This window comes from Delphinapterus leucas, chromosome 8 (assembly GCF_059928025.1).
Source record: "Delphinapterus leucas isolate spDelLeu-1000000601 "Yukka" chromosome 8, BTC_Dleu_Yukka2, whole genome shotgun sequence".
Classification (NCBI taxonomy): Eukaryota; Metazoa; Chordata; class Mammalia; order Artiodactyla; family Monodontidae; genus Delphinapterus; species Delphinapterus leucas.
The window spans coordinates 96,305,786-96,325,163 of record NC_143136.1 but is presented as its reverse complement, the minus strand read 5'-3'; the positions used below and the strand labels follow the sequence as shown (position 1 = coordinate 96,325,163).

The following is a 19,378-nucleotide window of genomic DNA, read 5'->3' as shown; positions in this document are numbered from 1 at the left end:
TGAATACTACTCGGCCATAGAAAAGAATGAAATAATGCCATTTGTAGCCACATGGACGGACCCAGAGATTATCATACTAAGTGAAGTAAGTCAGAAAGAAAAATACCATATGATAACACTTACATGTGGAATCTAACATATGACACAAATGAATTACCTATGAAACAGAAACAGACTCACAGATATAGAGAACAGTCCTGTGGTTGCCAAGGGGAAGGGGGGGTGGGGGAGGGATGGATTAGGAGTTTGGGATTAGCAGATGCAAGCTGGTATAAATATAATGGATAAACAATGAGGTCCTACTGTATAGCACAGGGCCCCATATTCAATGTCCTGTGACAAACCACAATGGAAAAGAATACAAAAAAGAATGCATACATCTATAACAGAAACACTTCGCTGTACGGCAGAAATTAACACAACATTGTAAATCAACTATACTTCAATAAAATAAAAAATTTTAAATACTGTATTTATTTAAATTATGATATTGCAATATGTCCTGCCTACTACACTTAAGATCACAGTGAGAAGTGAATGAAATAATATAGGGAATGGTTTTGGAAACACTGAGCAATAAAAGAAGTGTAAAAGTCACTATTTTGTGGCCATGTTGATATCAATATTAATAAAAACACTAACCATAAAACCTAACAGCTCGAAATGCTATTGAAACTACGCAAAATGAAACTCATATTGGTGTTATGAGAAAATGCCTCCTGTCGCTTGCCGCTACTCGAACCAACAGGTGAAAAACCTTGGGTCAAGAGAAATGTGAAAACAATTCTGAAACACAAGTTAATGAAAACTACGACACATTTCTTTTGTCAGAACCCCATAGCTTTAGCATAGCGAATTCCCTACTTTATTCCCTGGAAACATCCTTAAAAGCTTGAGGCTGTTTGTTAGCGACAGACGTAGACATTTATAACCAACGACCATCTTCACTGAATTATTTTTCCCAAATGAAACAAAGGATCCAAAAGAACAGTTCCAAGTGTTTACAGTCAGCACACAGACATACACTCTGTGGGAACACCATTTGTTAAATGCACTGCCTATGGACCAAAAAGGTAACCAGAACAACAATCCTTGCTCCTCAGACTGCTGCTGTTGCATTGTCCCATATGCTACCCCAGACAGACCGGTATAAATGTTATCCGAGGGTCAGAAAACACTCTGAAAGTAAACTTTACCCTACGGGAAGCAAACGTTCAATGCACCAAATTCCGTTTAGTGCCCTGCAGACAGGAATTCTGCAAAGAATATTCTGAAACAGACAACTCATCTTTTATAGGTGAGCGCTCTATCACAGAAACCCAGGAACAGGAAACCGGTTCCTCATGCTCCCAGGCCATCATAGTTTATAACTCTAAGAATGATGACTATTATCAAAATTTTAAATATCCCCAGAAATGGCCATTCTAAAACCTCTCTTGAAAGCAAGTTTCTATCATAAACACACTATCTTTAAAATTCTTCCATGCGTTTAATCTAAGTCTTTCATACTACAATGCTGGCTGCACCTTTCTGCTTCCGTGAAGGTATTCATTCATTCTTGTATTCATGCATTTATTTTTCAACCAAATTCAAACAAAAATTTTTTGAAAGAACACCATGGCAAAGGTCATTAGTAATAGTACAAAAGATATATGGGGACATGAGAAGCGTTCTCTGTCCCTTGGATAGGCAACAGAAACTTTTAACTCTTTATTTGGATCATTATTAAGAACAATGTATGGAAACAGCTGCCTATCTGCAGAAAATATAGAGGACAGAAGAACATGTTGAACCACCCCAAGAACAGTAATTAACAAATTTAGACTGCGAGAAACTCTATCGATCAAATGCTCTAGATTTTTCAATAGATAAATTTGAAGAAAAAGCAAGTGATGTAGGGTAACCTGTTGGCTAACAGGAACCTAAAAGATATATACAGTTTTAGAAAAAACACACAAGATTAAAATGTCTGGGGACGCATATTAAATGAAAAAAAGTATTAAACCACCAACAGATAAATGGATAAATAATGTGTGTGTGTGTGTATATTATACATATATATATATATAATGGAATATTACTCAGCCATAAAAAAGAACAAAATAATGTCATTTGCACCCACATGGATGACCCCAGAGATTATCACACTGACTGAAGTAAGTCAGAAAGAGAAAGACAAATACCACACGATATCACTTATATGTGGAATCTAAAATATGACACAAATGAATATATCTACGAAATTACCAAGGGGAGGGGGGCGGAGGGAATGACTGGGAGTTTGGGATGAGCAGATGCAAACTATCATATATAGGATGGATAAACAACAAGGTCCTACTGTATGGAATAGAGAACTCTATTCAATATCCTGTGATAAACCATAATGGAAAAGAATATGAAAAGGAATAGATACATACATATATATATATATATATATATATAAAACTGAGTCACTTTGCTGTACATCAGAAGTTAACACAACACTGTAAATCAACTGTATTTCAATAAAAATTTTTAAAAACTATTAAAAACACTGGGAGGTTAGGGCTCTAAAGTCAAAATAGTTATTATTGGGGGAAGATAAGGGTTGAGATTGGGAAGAGGGATGTGGAGGGGATTATGGGGGGCTGGCAGAGTGTTCTTTCTTGACTTGATGCTGCTTCCAAGAATGTTCACCTTAGAATAATTCATTAAGTCAAAAATTCAAGGCAGAAGGGGAGAGGCAGCATGTCAAAAGGAGGACCTCTGTAGTCTGGAGTTCCAGAGTTTGGAGCCGTGTGGCTGATAGGGTCTTGGGGCTCTGGCCGAGCGTCACGCTTGAGCCTCTTATGTGGGAGAGCCGAGTTCAGGACATTGGACCATCAGAGACCTACCAGCCCCACGTAATATCAAACTGCGAAAGCTGTCCCAGAGATCTCCATCTCAATGCTAACACCCAGCTCCACTCAACAACCAGCAAGCAAGCTCCAGTGCTGGACACCCCATGCCAAACAACTAGCAAGACAGGAACACAACCCCACCCATTAGCAGAGATGCTGCCTAAAATCATAATAAGGTCACAGACACCCCAAAACGCACCATTGGATGCGGTCCTGCCCACCAGAAAGACAAGATCCAGCCCCACCCACCAGAACACAGGCATCAGTCCCCTCCACCAGGAAGTCTACACAACCCACTGAACCAACCTTAGCCACTGGGGGCAGACACCAAAAACAATGGGAACTACAAACCTGGAGGCTGTGAAAAGGAGACCCCAAACACAGTAAGTTAAGCAAAATCAGAAAACAGAGAAATATACAGCAGATGAAGGAGCAAAGTAAAAACCCACCAGACCAAACAAATGAAGAGAAAACAGGCAGTCTACCTGAAAAAAAATTGAGTAATGAGAGTAGAGATGATCCAAAATCTTGGAAATAGAATGGAGAAAATACAACAAACGTTTAACAACGACCTAGAAGAACTAAAGAGCAAACAAATAATGATGAACAACACAATAAATGAAATTAAAAATTCTATAGAAGGAATCAATAGCAGAATAACTGAGGCAGAAGAATGGATAAGTGACCTAGAAGATAAAACAGTGGAAATAACTACCACAGAGCAGAATAAAGAAAGAAGAATGAAAAGAACTGAGGACAGGTCTTCCCTGGTGGTGCAGTGGTTGAGAGTCTGCCAGCTGATGCAGGGGACACGGGTTCATGCCCCAGTCCGGGAGGATCCCACATGCCGCAGAGCGGCTGGGCCCGTGAGCCATGGCCGCTGAGCCTGTGCATCCGGAGCCTGTGCTCCGCAACGGGAGAGGCCACAACAGTGAGAGGCCCACGTACCACAAAGAAAAAAAAAAAAAAAAAAGAACTGAGGACAGTCTCACAGACCTCTCTGGGACAACATTAAACACACCAACATTCGAATTATAGGGGTCCCAGAAGAAGAAGAGAAAAAGAAAGGGAATGAGAAAATATTTGAAGAGCTTATAGTTGAAAACTTCCCTAATATGGGAAAGGAAATCGTCAATCAACTCCAGGAAGCACAGAGAGTCCCACACAGGATAAATCCAAGGAGAAACACGCCAAGACACATACTACTCAAACTATCAAAAATTAAAAACAAAGAAAAAATATTAAAAGAAGCAAGGGAAAAGCAACAAATAACCTACAAGGGAATCCCCAAAAGGTTAACAGCTGATTTCTCAGTGGAAACTCTGCAAGCCAGAAGGGTGTGGGAGGACATATTTAAAGTGATGAAAGGGAAAAACCTACAATCAAGATTACTCTGCCCAGCAAGGATCTCACTCAGATTTGACGGAGAAATTAAAACCTTTATAGGCAAGCAAAAGCTAACAGAACCCAGCACCACCAAACCAGCTTTACAACAAATGCTAAAGGAACTTCTCTAGGCAGGAAACACAAGAGAAGGAAAAGACCTACAATAATAAACTCAAAACAATTAAGAAAATGGTAATAGGAACATACATATTGATAATTATCATAAATATAAATGGATTAAAAGCTCCAACCAAAAGACATAGACTGGCTGTATGGATACAAAAACAACACCTGTATATATGCTGTCTACAAGAGACCCACTTCAGACCTAGGGACACATACAGACTGAAAGTGAGGGGATGGAAAAAGATATTCCATGCAAATAGAAATCAAAAGAAAGCTGGAGTAGCCATTCTCATATCAGACTAAATACACTTTAAAATAAAGAATGTAACAAGAGACAAAGAAGGACACTACATAATGATCAAGGGATCAATCCAAGAAGAAGATATAACAATTGTAAATATTTATGCACCCAACATAGTATCACCTCAACACGAAAGGCAAATGCTAACAGCCATAAAAAGGGAAATCGACAGTAACACATTCATAGTAGGGGACTTAAACACCCCACTTTCACCAATGGACAGACCATCCAACACGAAAATAAATAAGGAAACACAAGCTTTAAATGATACATTAAACAAGATGGACTTAATTGATATTTATAGGACATTCCATCCAAAAACAACAGAACACACTTTCTTCTCAAGTGCTCATGGAACATTCTCCAGGACAGAGCATATGCTGGGTCACAAATGAAGCCTTGGTAAATTTAAGAAAATTGAAATCGTATCAAGTATCGTTTCCGACCACAGTGCTATGAGACTAGATATCAATTACAGGAAAAACTCTGCAAAAAATACAAACACATGGAGGCTAAACAATACACTACTAAATAACCAAGAGATCACTGAAGAAATCAAAGAGAAAATCAAAATATACCTAGAAACAAATGACAGTGAAAACACGACGACCCGAAACCTATGGGATGCAGCAAAAGCAGTTCTAAGAGGGAAGTTTATAGCAAAACAATCCTACCTCAAGAAACAAGAAACATCTTAAATAAACAACCTAACCTTACACCTAAAGCAATTAGAGAAAGAAGATCAAAAAAACCCCAAAGTTAGCAGTAGGAAAGAAATCATAAAGATCATATCAGAAATAAATGAAAAAGAAATGAAGGAAACGATAGCAAAGATCAATAAAACTAAAAGCTGGTTCTTTGACAAGATAAACAAAACTGGTAAACTATTAGTCAGACTCATCAAGAAAAAAACGGAGAAGACTCAAATCAACAGAATTAGAAATGAAAAAGGAGAGGTAACAACTGACACTGCAGAATTACAAAGGATCATGAGAGATTACTACAAGTAACGATATACCAATAAAATGGACAACCTGGAAGAAATGGACAAATTCTTAGAAATGCACAACCTTCCAAGACTGAACCAGCCAGAAAAAGAAAATATAAACAGACCAATCACAAGCACTGAAATTGAAACTGTGATATAAAATCTTCCAACAAACCAAAGCCCAGGACCAGATGGCTTCACAGGCGAATTCTATCAAACATTTAGAGAAGAGCTAACACCTATCCTTCTCAAACTCTTCCAAAAAATTTCAGATGGAGGAACTCTCCCAAACACATTCTATGAGGCCACCATCACCCTGATACCAAAACTAGACAAACATGTCACAAAAAGAGAAAACTACAGGCCAATATCACTGATGAACATAGATGCAAAAATCCTCAACAATATACTAGCAAACAGAATCCAACAGCACAGTAAAAGGATCATACACCATGATCAAGTGGGGTTTATCCCAGGAATGCAAGGATTCTTCAATATACGCAAATCAATCAACATGATACACCATATTAACAAATTGAAGGAAAAAACCATATGATCATCTCAGTACATGCAGAAAAAGCTTTTGACAAAATTCAACACCCATTTATGATAAAAACTCTGCAGAAAGTGGGCATAGAGGGAACTTACCCCAACATAATAAAGGCCATACATGACAAACCCACAGCCAACATTGTTCTCAATGGTGAAAAACTGAAACCATTTCCACTAAGATCAGGAACAAGACAAGGTTGCCCACTCTCACCACTATTATTCAACATAGTTTTGGAAGTTTTAGCCACAGCTATCTGAGAAGAAAAAGAAATAAAAGGAATCCAAATTGGAAAAGAAGTAAAACTGTCACTGTTTGCAGCTGACATGATACTATACATAGAGAATCCTAAAGATTCTACCAGAAAACTACTAGAGCTAATGAATGAATTTCGTAGAGTAACAGGATACAAAGTGAATGCACAGAAATCTCTTGCATTCCAATACACTAAAGATGAAAAATCTGAAAGAGAAATTGAGGAAAGACTCCCCTTTACCACTACAACAAAAAGAATAAAATACCATGGAATAAACCGACCTAAGGAGACAAAAGACCTGTATGCAGAAGACTATCAGACACTCATGAAAGAAATTAAAGATGATACAAACAGATGGAGAGATATACCATGTTCTTGGATTGGAAGAATCAACATTGTGAAAATGACTCTACTACCCAAAGCAATCTACAGATTCAATGCAATGCCTATCAAACTACCAATGGCATTTTTCACATAACTGGAACAAAAAATTTCACAATCTGTGTGGAAACACAAAAGACCCCAAACAGCCAAAGCAATCTTGAGAAAGAAAAACGGAGCTGGAGGAATTGGGTTCCCTGACTTCAGACTATACTACACAGCTACAGTAATCAAGACAGTATGGTACTGGCACCGAAACAGAAATATAGATCAATGGAACAGGATAGAAAGCCCAGAGATAAACCCACGCACATATGGTCACCTTATCTTTGATAAAGGAGGAAAGAATATACAATGGAGAAAAGGCAGCCTCTTCAAATAAGTGGTGCTGGGAAAACTGGACAGCTACATGTAAAAGAATGAAATTAGAACACTCCCTAACACCATACACAAAAATAAACTCAAAATGGATTAAAGACCTAAATGTAAGAATAGACACTATAAAACTCTCAGAGGAAAACATAGGCAGAACAGTCTATGACATAAATCACAGCAAGATCCTTTTTGACCCACCTCCTAGAGAAATGCAAATAAAAATAAACAAATGGGACCTAATGAAACTTCAAAGCTTTTGCACAGCAAAGGAAACCATAAGCAAGACGAAAAGACAGCCCTCAGAATGGGAGAAAATATTTGCAAACGAAGCAACTGACAAAGGATTAATCTCCAAAATTTACAAGCAGCTCATGCAGCTCAATATCAAAAAAACAAACAACCCAATCCAAAAATGGACAGTAGACCTAAACAGACATTTCTCCAAAGAAGATATACAGATTGCCAACAAACACATGAAAGGATGCTCAACATCACTAATCATTAGAGAAATGCAAATCAAAACTACAATGAGATATCACCTCACACCAGTCAGAATGGCCATCATCACAAAATCTACAAACAATAAATGCTGGAGAGGGTGTGGAGAAAAGGGAACTCTCCTGCACTGTTGGTGGGAATGTAAATCGATACAGCCACTGTGGAGAGCAGTACGGAGGTTCCTTAAAAAACTACAAATAGAACTACCATACGACCCAGCGATCCCACTACTGGGCATATACCCTGAGAAAACCATAATTCAAAAAGAGTCAGGTACCACAATGTTCATTGCAGCTCTATTTACAATAGCCAGGACATGGAAGCAACCTAAGTGTCCACTGACAGATGGATAAAGAAGATGTGGAAAAATATACAATGGAATATTACTCAGCCATAAAAAGAAACGAAATTGAGTTATCTGTAGTGAGGTGGATGGACCTAGAGTCTGCCATACAGAGCGAAGTCAGAAAGAGAAAAACAAATACCATATGCTAACACATATATATGGAATCTTAAAAAAAAAAAAAGAAAAAGGTTCTGATGAACCTAGGGGCAGGACAGCAATAAAGACGCATACGTAGAGAACGGACTGAGCATATGTGGAGGGGGAAGGGTAAGCTGGGACAAAGTGAGAGAGTGGCATGGACATATATACACTACTAAATGTAAAATAGCTAGTGGGGAGCTTCCCTGGTGGTGCAGTGGTTGAGAGTCTGCCTGCCGATGCAGGGGACACGGGTTCGTGCCCCGGTCCGGGAAGATCCCACATGCCGCGGAGCGGCTGGGTCCGTGAGCCATGGCCGCTGAGCCTGTGCATCCGGAGCCTGTGCTCCGCAACGGGAGAGGCCACAACAGTGAGAGGCCCGCGTACCACAAAAAAAAAAAAAAAAAAAGCTAGTGGGAAGCAGCCATATAGCATAGGGAGATCAGCTTGGTGCTTCGTGACCACCTAGAGGGGTGGGATAAGGAGGGCGGGAGGGAGACATAAGAGGGAGGTGATATGGGGATACGTGTATACGTACAGCTGATTCACTTTGTTATACAGCAGAAACTAACACACCATTGTAAAGCAATTATACTCCAATAAAGATGCTAAAAAAAGAGAAAAACCTTCAAGAAGGATTTGCCAGTATGGAACAATGAGAACCCCTAAACACTGAGAGTGGGAATGCAAAATGGCATGGCTACTTTGCAAAACAGTTTGGCAGTGTCCTGTAAAGTTAAACATAGGCTTACTACATGACACAGTAATCCCATTCCTAAGACAGATGGAAACATACTGAGACCTGGGAATGAAAGCTGTATGTTTATAACAACCTTATAGTCACCCAAAACTGGAAGAAATCCATCATCAGGTGAATGAATAAACAAATGGTGGTACTTCTATACGACGGATTATGACTAAGCAATGAAAGGGAATGAAGTACTGGTATATGCAACAACAAGGCTGCATTTCAAAAGACTTGCTAAGTGAAAGAAGCCAGCTACACAAAATAATTAAATACTTTATAACTTCAATGATAAGAATTTCTGGAAAAGGCAAAACTACAGGGAGACAAATCAGATCAGCCATTGCCAGGGTCTTAGGGTGTGGAGAGGGAACAGACCATAGGGAAATGAGGGAACTTTTCAGGGGCATGAAAATATTCTGTATTGATTGCAGTGGTGGTTGCATGATGGCATATGCTTGTCAAAACTGGTCAAACTATACACTTAAAAGATGGATTTTCTGTAAACCTGACCAAAACAACGTTTATTATTTAGAGCAGGAATGAATTTAGTTTCCAATTTTAAAATGAAACGTATTCTCCCATATCCTGCATCTATTTTCTTAAAAGAAAAAGTGTGTTGGGTAGGGATAGTAATACATTAAGAGTTATAACAGGTAATTGAAAAAGACATTTGGAGGAGAGACTAAATCACTGGTATTTTTACTGAGGACTATGTCTTCAGAGAAATAGTTTAGAAGTGAAAACAATTCTGGTTGTCATAAAGTTCTCTCTGTTCAGGCTCTTCCCAAAACTGTTTCAAATAAATCCTAAAGCAGACAACATCAGCGCCAAGAGCAATAATGGTTATGTTCACAGCAGAGGATCTTCACTTCCTTTTACCAGCCAGGTTTCTCAGTATTCAATTTGACTGTCCTCAACAGAAATATTTCATCTGGGCATGGCAGTTTTCTCATCTCAACTTCTCCAGAGTCAAGTAACCAAAACAGACATGGTGAAAGCCCAGTCCCACAGAGTATCACTGTCATCAAAACATGGAGAATAAGACAATCCACTCCAAGTTCCTAGCATGAAACCTGGTTGTTAGAACTTCAAGAAGCCCTGGTTATAACAGCGTAATTATAACTTCACGCAAGAAATGCATTTCAGTTCTAACACATGGCCTTTTCAAAAGCCTAAAAAGCATTATCAAACTATAGTGCAATTCAACTTCCTCATTTTACAAATGAGCGAAATGAGATCCAGAAAGGTCAAATTACTTAACCACTGTTATCAAGCTAGTTAGAAGTGGGGCTAGAACCAGGTCCTAGAAAACCCATTCAATAGGACAGTGCTCTTTCAAATGAAATTGGAACTAAATTTTATGTTACGATTGTTTTCTCTACCAGGCTTGAATAATAGGCGATGTAATTTTCATGTTGTCTACTCAACAATATATAGCTCCGTTAAGAATTTTAAAAACTTGTGACAAGGTCATCATGTCTTATACGGAAGCAGAACTACAAGGGAATCAAGGAATGTTTCATATTAAGTTAGCAACTGCTGAAAAACGTCTCCTTTCTTTCCATTCTCTATATAATTGATTTTAGTCCCTCTCTGCTGTGCTCAAGTGAGAACTTATACGCCAGATACTAAGATACACATTTCTGACATCAAAGTATGATCCATATTATGTTAACCAAGCATTTAAAGAAGATGCCATGTAAACTCCTTTCTTCCGTCTGCTGCCATTTGAAGAAAAGTTATCATTTGACCAGTGTTGCTTTGCCATTTTAAACTTCTGGTAAATTCACCCAGAGGAGCAAATGAGAGGCCTCCATTTTTATGACAGCAAGAAATATTGCTGATCATGTGGAAATAGCAACTCCAAATCAACAGAAAATTGCCCTCTACATTCATCAGGAGGAACAGGGCACTGAGGGGAGCCAGCGTCTGTGACAGCTTAAAGCTGATGAAGACTCTGGGACAGGAACAAGTGTAGAAGAGGGGCAGAAGGGCCTGTGCTGTTGACTGCCCAAAGGTCAACTGACGGCTGTCCTCATCTTGTTACATTTCACTCCTTCTAAAAATGTAGAGAAAATGTTCTTTTAATGTACCAGACAGATACGGAGGTAGAAGGGAATACGTGGGCAGAACACTGAAGGGCATATTACCTTCTTCAACACACACGTCTATGCCACATGCCTACAGCTTCCAAATGGGCAGTGGAAAATGAACCCTGGGATTCTATAAAGTCTCTGAGAGCTGATAACGTGAACAGCAACCAGTGAACGAGGCGGTAAAACCAGCTCCATGTACGTCTCCTTGAAGTTCAGCAAGCAGCAGACTGCACTTCAGCATAGCAATCAACTGTGAGAGGAGAAATCCCCTTACTGGAAGCAAAGAAATAGCTTCAAGGCAGCAGATAACAGCGCAGGGAGAGAAGGTCAAAACAGGTGCAGAGGAATTCTGGAGGTAGAGAGTGCAAGCTTGGATTCCATTTGGGTGATTTTTAACTATCTTAGTCAATCATGAGTGACAAAGCTTAACTGTTCCCTTTACTGAAATTTACACTGCATCGTGTAAACACAGACACACACACACACACACACACACACACACACACGCCTGGAACTTTTCAAGGCTGCAGGGAAACAATGATTGATTCCTGATGCTTTGGGTGTGATGTGGTTTGCTAACTGCATATCTTTTACAAAACATGTCTGCTTGATGGTGAGAGTACCAGGTTGATTCTAATTCAAAGCTTCAAATATACTGCAGCACAGAGCTGCCACATGATAAACACGTGTGTTATTATTGCTAGTGTCACTACCCAATCATTAATTTCATCTGATTTGACTCATGCCTTTGCACGACAACGTACTATTAACAACTATGAAGTCTGGCTGTCCAGAATTTAGACAAAATTTCCCTTCATTTATAGCTAAACTATAAATGTGTTGTTTGGCTCATATACGTACATACGGCTTCTCCATCTGGAGTCTACATTTTTTGAGGATACATACTATGTTCTATCTTATTGTGCACACAATAAAAGCAGTTGACTGTCCTATATAACAGCAGCTTTCAGTAATAGCCTACACATTGATTAGATTGTTTCCAAAGGGACCAACTCAAATACTTGTGCAAATCATGCATGGTTTGCATGAAATCAACTCTGTAGAGTCGCTTATTTCTTCAGAAGTCTGTGTTTTAGAAATCATTGTTACTCCATCTCAATACACCCCAGCTGGTTGGAGACACTCTCCCTGGAATCTAATTGATGCACAAACATTTCATTCACTCAAGGTGGAGTAATGAAGCTGGGGGTTCAAACACTAATTATCTTTACATACATAGCCTCAGTTCGCCCCACTGACCTTAGCTGGCTCGACAATCGCACTTCAAAATGGTTAAAGGGAGGATAAAGACAGTTACGGAATACAGGGGGGAATCACAAAGCGAATCCCACATAAAATATGCCCAGCCACGTATACTACACAGGCAATGGGTTAAACAATCATTATGACATCTGGAAAGCATCTTTGATTTATATCACCAAATAATAAGAGAAGGAAGGAGCAGCGTGAATGATACCAACACCTGCCTTTCAGTACCACCTTACTGCATCTGTCTTGATTCATACCTTCATCTATGGGGAAGGCTTCATTTGCAAGTATCCTTTTTCTTCTCTGTATTTACATTAAAGAAGGTAAATGGTCTAAATTAAGTTTGTTATGGCTGCCTGAATCACCCTCAGCGAAGACAATTTCTGATTTATGAGCTTAGAGCTAATTATGTAACCTCTAGTCACATTTTTTTTAATTGCCCAAATTTTGGACCGCTGCTGATCATTATATCCTAATCAGAGGTCAGGAGGAGGAAGGGCTTATGGATGAAGGTTTGGTGATGACATGCAAGAGAACTACTCATTTAAACGCTTTCATAGATTTTTATCACCTAAGTGATCTCATTACTCCTTACCACAGGTAAATCACAAATACTCAGGTTTGCCTAGTGCGTTTAAGCCACCAAGCCCATCACCTAACTGAAATTGCATAAAATCAAGCCCCAAAGGAATTCTGAATCGCTCATTCTGACACCTGAATTCTACTTCACACATATACCTAATTGCCCCAGCTTCTAACTTCATTATTCGTTTTCCCCTTCAATGCCTCACATCAGCCCTGAATCTGAGGCTCAGAATCTCCTTGACTACTATTTAGATGCTCCCATGGCTACGGTACTATCAAACATACCAGAAAAATACCTTACCCAACTCAGCCCAGGCCTCAGCATCTCATGCCTCTGTGCCCTAGGTTCATAAAAGAGGTACTGGAAAAATACAACACATGTATATTTACATGACCCCATGAACTTGAAGTATAGTGCTTAACTTGAGAACCTTTAGCACTGGAGTTCTTCCTGCTTTACTTGTTTTCACTTAGGCATAGACCCAGAATTCCTAAATCATATAGTGTGAAATTACTTAACTTCATAGACGTAAGTGACGTAGCAGAAGCAGTAATACTTTTACGAATTAATCCTAATTTGCACTATCGTGGACCACTGTCTATTATACCCTTTAATGCCATCTCTGGAGGGGCCTATGAGATGCATTCTACTATGAGTTTATTGCCAAAGATAATGTTTCTCTCTTTAGGGAGTAGTAGCCTTTGTCTACGAGATTAGGATTACATATCCTCTTGTGTTTTCCTTTTAATCTTGTCTGCCATGAATCTTAGAGCTAAATTAAATGTTCACTCTCAGAAAGCATGCTGGGCTGTGTAAGTATGATTACTCACCACATTCCCCTTTCACGGTCTTTATTTTCCGTTTTTATTTTAACAGCCTTACCGTAAAACTACCTTTTCTTGTAAGTCACTTCGCACCCTTTGAAAAGGTAGGCTATTACATTACTCTAAAAAGTAAACTCATCCCATGAACAATACTCAAAGTATGCCTACATTACATCTCAGATATCATCATGTACAAAAGGAACTTGTCAACCCAGGAAAAGAAGGAGAAAATTATGACTATAAAAGTTTTAAATGTAATGCAATTATTTGGATTATAGAACTTATTTACATGAGCATTTAGATACTGACCATGTCCAAGGGTGACATGCTCTAGACAAGCTCTGTAATACCGAGAATTTTACAAAGACTTAGATTATAGTAACAGGATTGCTTGGATAAGCCTAACTAGAAACATCTTACAAACCGAAGTTTAAAAGGTAAAAGGCCATCAGCAATGGTTTAGTGGGTCTACTTAAATTATCGTGTAATTATCTTCTCTGTTACATAGCCTTTCTCCCCCCATCTTTTGCTGATTTACATTAGTTGTCTGGCTATAACTGGACTTGAACTTTCAATGTCAATGAAGCTTACTAAGAAAACTGATTACGTTGTGGCAAAAAATCTTCACAAAGGCAGTATGTAAAACCACCCACTATTTGTTTTACAAATAATTATCTTCTCTTTTAACCTAGAATGTAGCCTCGGCTCTTGTGCAACTCAAAGCTGTATGGGGTTGTCATGTGATTTATAGCAGATGACCTGGCGTCGTATGAAAGCCATTTACTGTGCCGGGTGCCTCACGCCCTGTAAATCAATAGCTTGAGTACAGAGACATCTCAATTAGACAGTACAAGGGTAGCAAGATCTGCACCTTCCTTTCTTGTATCATTAAAATGGCAAGTATCGGGCTTCCCTGGTGGTACAGTGGTTGAGAGTCCGCCTGCCGATGCAGGGGACACGGGTTCGTGCCCCGGTCCGGGAAGATCCCACATGCCGCGGAGCGGCTGGGCCCGTGAGCCATGGCCACTGAGCCTGCGCGTCCGGAGCCTGTGCCCCGCAACAGGAGAGGCCACAACGGTGAGAGGCCCGTGTACCGCAAAAAAAAAAAAAAACAAACAAAAAACCAAAGAAATGGCAAGCATTACAAAATGGTACTTGTTTTAAAGTTGCTTCGGAGAGTGGGGAGGAGCTATTATTTCAAGTTTGGAGACATAAAGTGAGATTTGCCATCGAATAGAATGAAAAACTGAGCACAAGGTTGTATAAGTAATAGCCTGTGAGGGGTGGGACACGCATTTGTTAAAGTATTGACTGGTGCATTTCTACAGCACCTGTATTATCATGGGCTCCAAGAAGTTGAACAGGCTGTTAAATTAAGTTGAACTCTGAAACCGAGGAGTCATCCATTCTTCCTACCCTGTTCTTCCAAGATGCCTTTAAACCAAAATTCCAAACATTCGTGGTGTGAGCCTCCATAAGATAAATCATCCAAAGGCTCAACTTTGCTCTGTCCCTGCAACACACCTAAAAATTATGCTGTCAATATAAAAGCCTCATCAATGAGGAAGCACAATTATCCATCACCCATCATATCCAAATCCCAGTGGTAAATGAAAGATAAGACCCACCCCGTTTGCTGAAGAAAATTTTAGGGCAACGTCTCAAACTGGATTCTGCCTGGGATAACCTCATGAAGGAGAAAAGAATCAAAAATTATTTTCCTGGTTTTGCAAATGGTGAAGTGAAACATGAAAATAAAAGCAAACTGTTCCTCATAGGGTGCCCGTATCTGGTCCCAGGACTGTAACTGCACAAGTCTGTGTTTCTTCCATGAAAATGAAGAGATTTTAAATAACAGGTTGAATCTTTACCTGGCCCCATATATATATATTTTTTTTTAATTAATTAATTAGTTAATTTTTGGCTGCATTGGGTCTTCATTGCAGCACGCGGGCTTTCTCTAGTTGTGGCAAGAGGGGGCTACTCTTCCTTGCGGTGTGCGGGCTCCTCATTGCGGTGGCTTCTCTTGTTGCGGAGTGGGCTCTGGGCACACGGGCTTCAGTAGTTGTGGCTCACGGGCTCAGTAGTTGTGGCTCGCGGGCTCTAGAGCGCAGGCTCAGTAGTTGTGGCTCGCAGGCTCTAGAGCGCAGGCTCAGTAGTTGTGGCGCACAGGCTCAGGTGCTCCGCAGCATGTGGGATCTTCCTAGACCAGGGATTGAACCTGTGTCCCTACATTGGCAGGCAGATTCTTAACCCCTGTGCCACCAGGGAAGTCCTTGGCCCCCTATTAACTGTAATTGAAAGCTGAAAGATTCTTACTGTGCTGGAATTAAATAAAAGAAGAGCTACTTTTCCAGAATCCTTTCAAATTCAAGTTATGTCTTTTTAAAGGAAAGAAACTCATTGATTTTGATTTTTTTTTAAAGATTTTAAATATTTATTCTAAATAAGGAGTAAGAGCTTACTGGACGATTCACATTCTTTCTACCTGAAAATAGGATTATGAGGACCAGTAAAATTGCATTCTCCTGGCTGGCCGTTCACAGATCATGCCAATAGGCCACACAACCACCACATCTCACTGAAAGATACTTTGGAAAGCCATTGGGGAAGAAAAGACAACCAGCTTCAATAAAGCCAAGACTGAGGTGCAAGCGGAAAGTTCCAGAAAATTGGTCCAAATGCAATCGGATGGTTTGGCTAGAAGAGAAGGTCTAAATTGCTGGTCATTAGCTCCTCAAATGCAACACAAGCTTACACAATGGAAACTCAAGCAAAGGTGTAATTGGCACAGGGAGAGATGCACCTCCTGAAACAAGATGCTCCACGCAGAACAATACCTGGAGAACTGCTGCTGCAGGCCACGCATCTGAATTCTGTTCCTCTCGGACTCCAGTGTCACCTCCTGCAAGCGCTTCTCACTCTGAAGACGTAAGTGTCTCTCCTCTTCCAATTCATGTATCAGCTTCTCATGCTAGAAAAGGCACACAGGGGATGACTTTTAAGAAACTGTTTCTTAAATATTATAAGAAAATAATTACTAGGCACTGTTGGTTACTAAGTGTTAACTTGGACTTCATATATTAATTAATTTCATCCTCATTACAACCTCATCAAGTACGTTCTATTATTAATCTCTTATTATCTAGGAAACCAAGGATCAGAGACCTTGAAGTAATCTGTCATTAAAAAAACAGAAGGTAACAGATTTTCAATCCTGGCTGATTTGACTCTAATGTATGAATGATTTCCACTAAACCAGGTGGCTTCTTATGCAGAGATGAAGATTCATGACTGAATAATACTAGCAGGTGAATACGAATTCAAGTAATAATGATAAGTCCATTAGTGCCTGTTCAGGATTATTTCATCTTTTCAATCTCTGGTAAATGCTTTAAAGAGAACACTACTGATTTTTATAGAAGGACCAGGAACTTCCACTTAATTATACCATGAAGCTGATGAGAATAAGGTTAAAGAATTAGTTTTGTATTTGCCCAACTAAATTTTCCCAGATAGAAATTGGTTATGCCACCCTCTTTATGTGTAGTCCTAGAAAGCGAGCTCCTCACACATGGGCATCATAGATTAAAAGGGGGACTGGATGACCCAGAATAGATGGTTCATCAAAAACGCACTCCAGGAACTGGTAAAAAGCACACAAGCTCAGATCCTGACATTACAGACTGAGCCACGCTATGACTTTTTCATTTCGGTTGTGCTGTTGTTACCACCTGTGTTTTTTTTTGTTTTTTTTAGAGCATGTCATGCAATTATGGTTATGGATGTTACTTCATTAAGCACTATGTGTTAAGGATATGTATTCCATGATGAAAATCAAAGACTCAATGTCTGCTTATAAGACACCTACATTCTTAAAGGGAAAGATGGGAAGCATATACTTCAGTCTCCAAATAAATCAGACACTATGACTCTGTACCATGAATCACCCAGATGAAACTTGATCCACTGCGTAACTCATGGAGAAAAAATTCTCCTGAGGACCATAAATGAAACAGACCATTCTCGGAAATGAATCAAGGTCCTCTAAAAATACTTCACATCCTGTGCCTTTGACCATGCTCTCACTCCTGCTTCAAAAGCCCTCTCTATTCAAAGCCTAGGGTTCCTTCCAGGCTCAGCTTACATATCAACCCTTTGCCAGATACATGATTTGCAAACATTTTCTCCCACTCATTTGGTTGCCTTTCCATTTTGTTGATACCTTCCTTTGTCATGCATAAGCTCTTTAGTTTGATGTAGTCCCACTTGCGTATTTTTGCTTTTGGTAACAGATTCAAAAGATCATCACCAAGACTAATGTCAAATAGCTTACCATGTATGTTTACTTTTAGGAATTCTATGGTTTCAGGTCTTACATTCCATTAAGTCTTTAATCCACTTTGAGATAATTTTTGTGTAGGGTGTAAGATAGCAGTCTAGTTTCATTCTTTTGCACGTGGACATCCATTTTCCCCAACACCATTTATTGAAGAGACTGTTTTTTCCCATTTTACAGTCTTAGCTCCTTTGTCATAAATTAATTAACCATATATGTGTGGCTATGTTTCTAGGCTCTCTATTCAGCTCCATTAATCTATGTGTCTGTTTTTATGCCAATACCATACTGTTTTGATTACCATAGCTTTGCAATATAATTTGAGCATGATGTCTCCAGCTTTATCCTTCTTTCTCAAGACTGCTTTGGCTATTCGGGGTCTTTGTGTTCCATACAAATTTTAGGATTGCTTGTTCTATTACTGTGAAAAATGCCATTAGAATTTTGATATGGATTGCATTGAATCTGCAGATTACTTTTGGTACTATGGGCATTTTAATATTAATTCTCCCAATCTATGAGAACTGGAATATTTTTCCATTTACTTGTGTCTTCATTTTCATTCATTAATGTCCTGTAGTTTTCAACATATAGGTCTTTCAACTCATTGGCTAATTTTATTCTTAGGTATTTTATTCTCTTTGAAGCAAATGTAAATGGGATCATTCTTAATTTCTTAACTGTTAGAAATTATTCTTAATTCTCTTTCTCATAGTTTATTGTTAGTGTAGAGAAACGCACCAGAATTCTGTATATTGATTTTGCATCCAGAGACTTTACTGAATTTATTAGTTTTAACAGTTTTTTTGCCAGAGTCTTTAGGGTTTTCTATATATAAAATCATGTCTTCCTCAAACAGTGACAGTTTTACTTTTTCCTTTATAATTTGGATGCCTTTTATTTCTTTCTCTTGATTAATTGTTCTGGCTTAAACTTTCAATACCATGTTAAAGAAAAGTGGCAAGAGTGGAGATTTTTGTGTTTTTCAGCTTTTCACCGTTGAGTATAATATTAGCTGTGGGTTTGTCATATATGATCTTTCTTATGTTGAGATATGCTCCATCTATACCTACATTGTTGACAGTATTTATTATAAATACATGTTGAATTTTGTCAAATGCTTTTTCTACATCTATTGAGATGATCATATGATTTTTATTCTTCAGTTTGTTAACATGGTGTATCATGTTGAGTGATTTGTAGGTGCTGAACTAAACTTGCATCTCTGGAATAAATCTCACTCGATCATGGCATATGATCCTTTTAGTGTGTTGTTGAATTCAGTTTATTAA

At 39.0% G+C, this 19,378-nt stretch overlaps 1 protein-coding gene across 1 annotated transcript in view; it reads right to left on the bottom strand.

Moving 5' to 3' along the window:
- NCKAP5 (NCK associated protein 5) overlaps positions 1–19,378 on the bottom strand; it is an 870,988-nt gene that overhangs the window by 422,144 nt on the left and 429,466 nt on the right. The window contains exon 4 of the mRNA XM_022590669.3: positions 16,588–16,721. Coding sequence (XP_022446377.2) covers positions 16,588–16,721 — 134 coding nt within the window. The remainder of the gene's footprint in view (positions 1–16,587; positions 16,722–19,378) is intronic.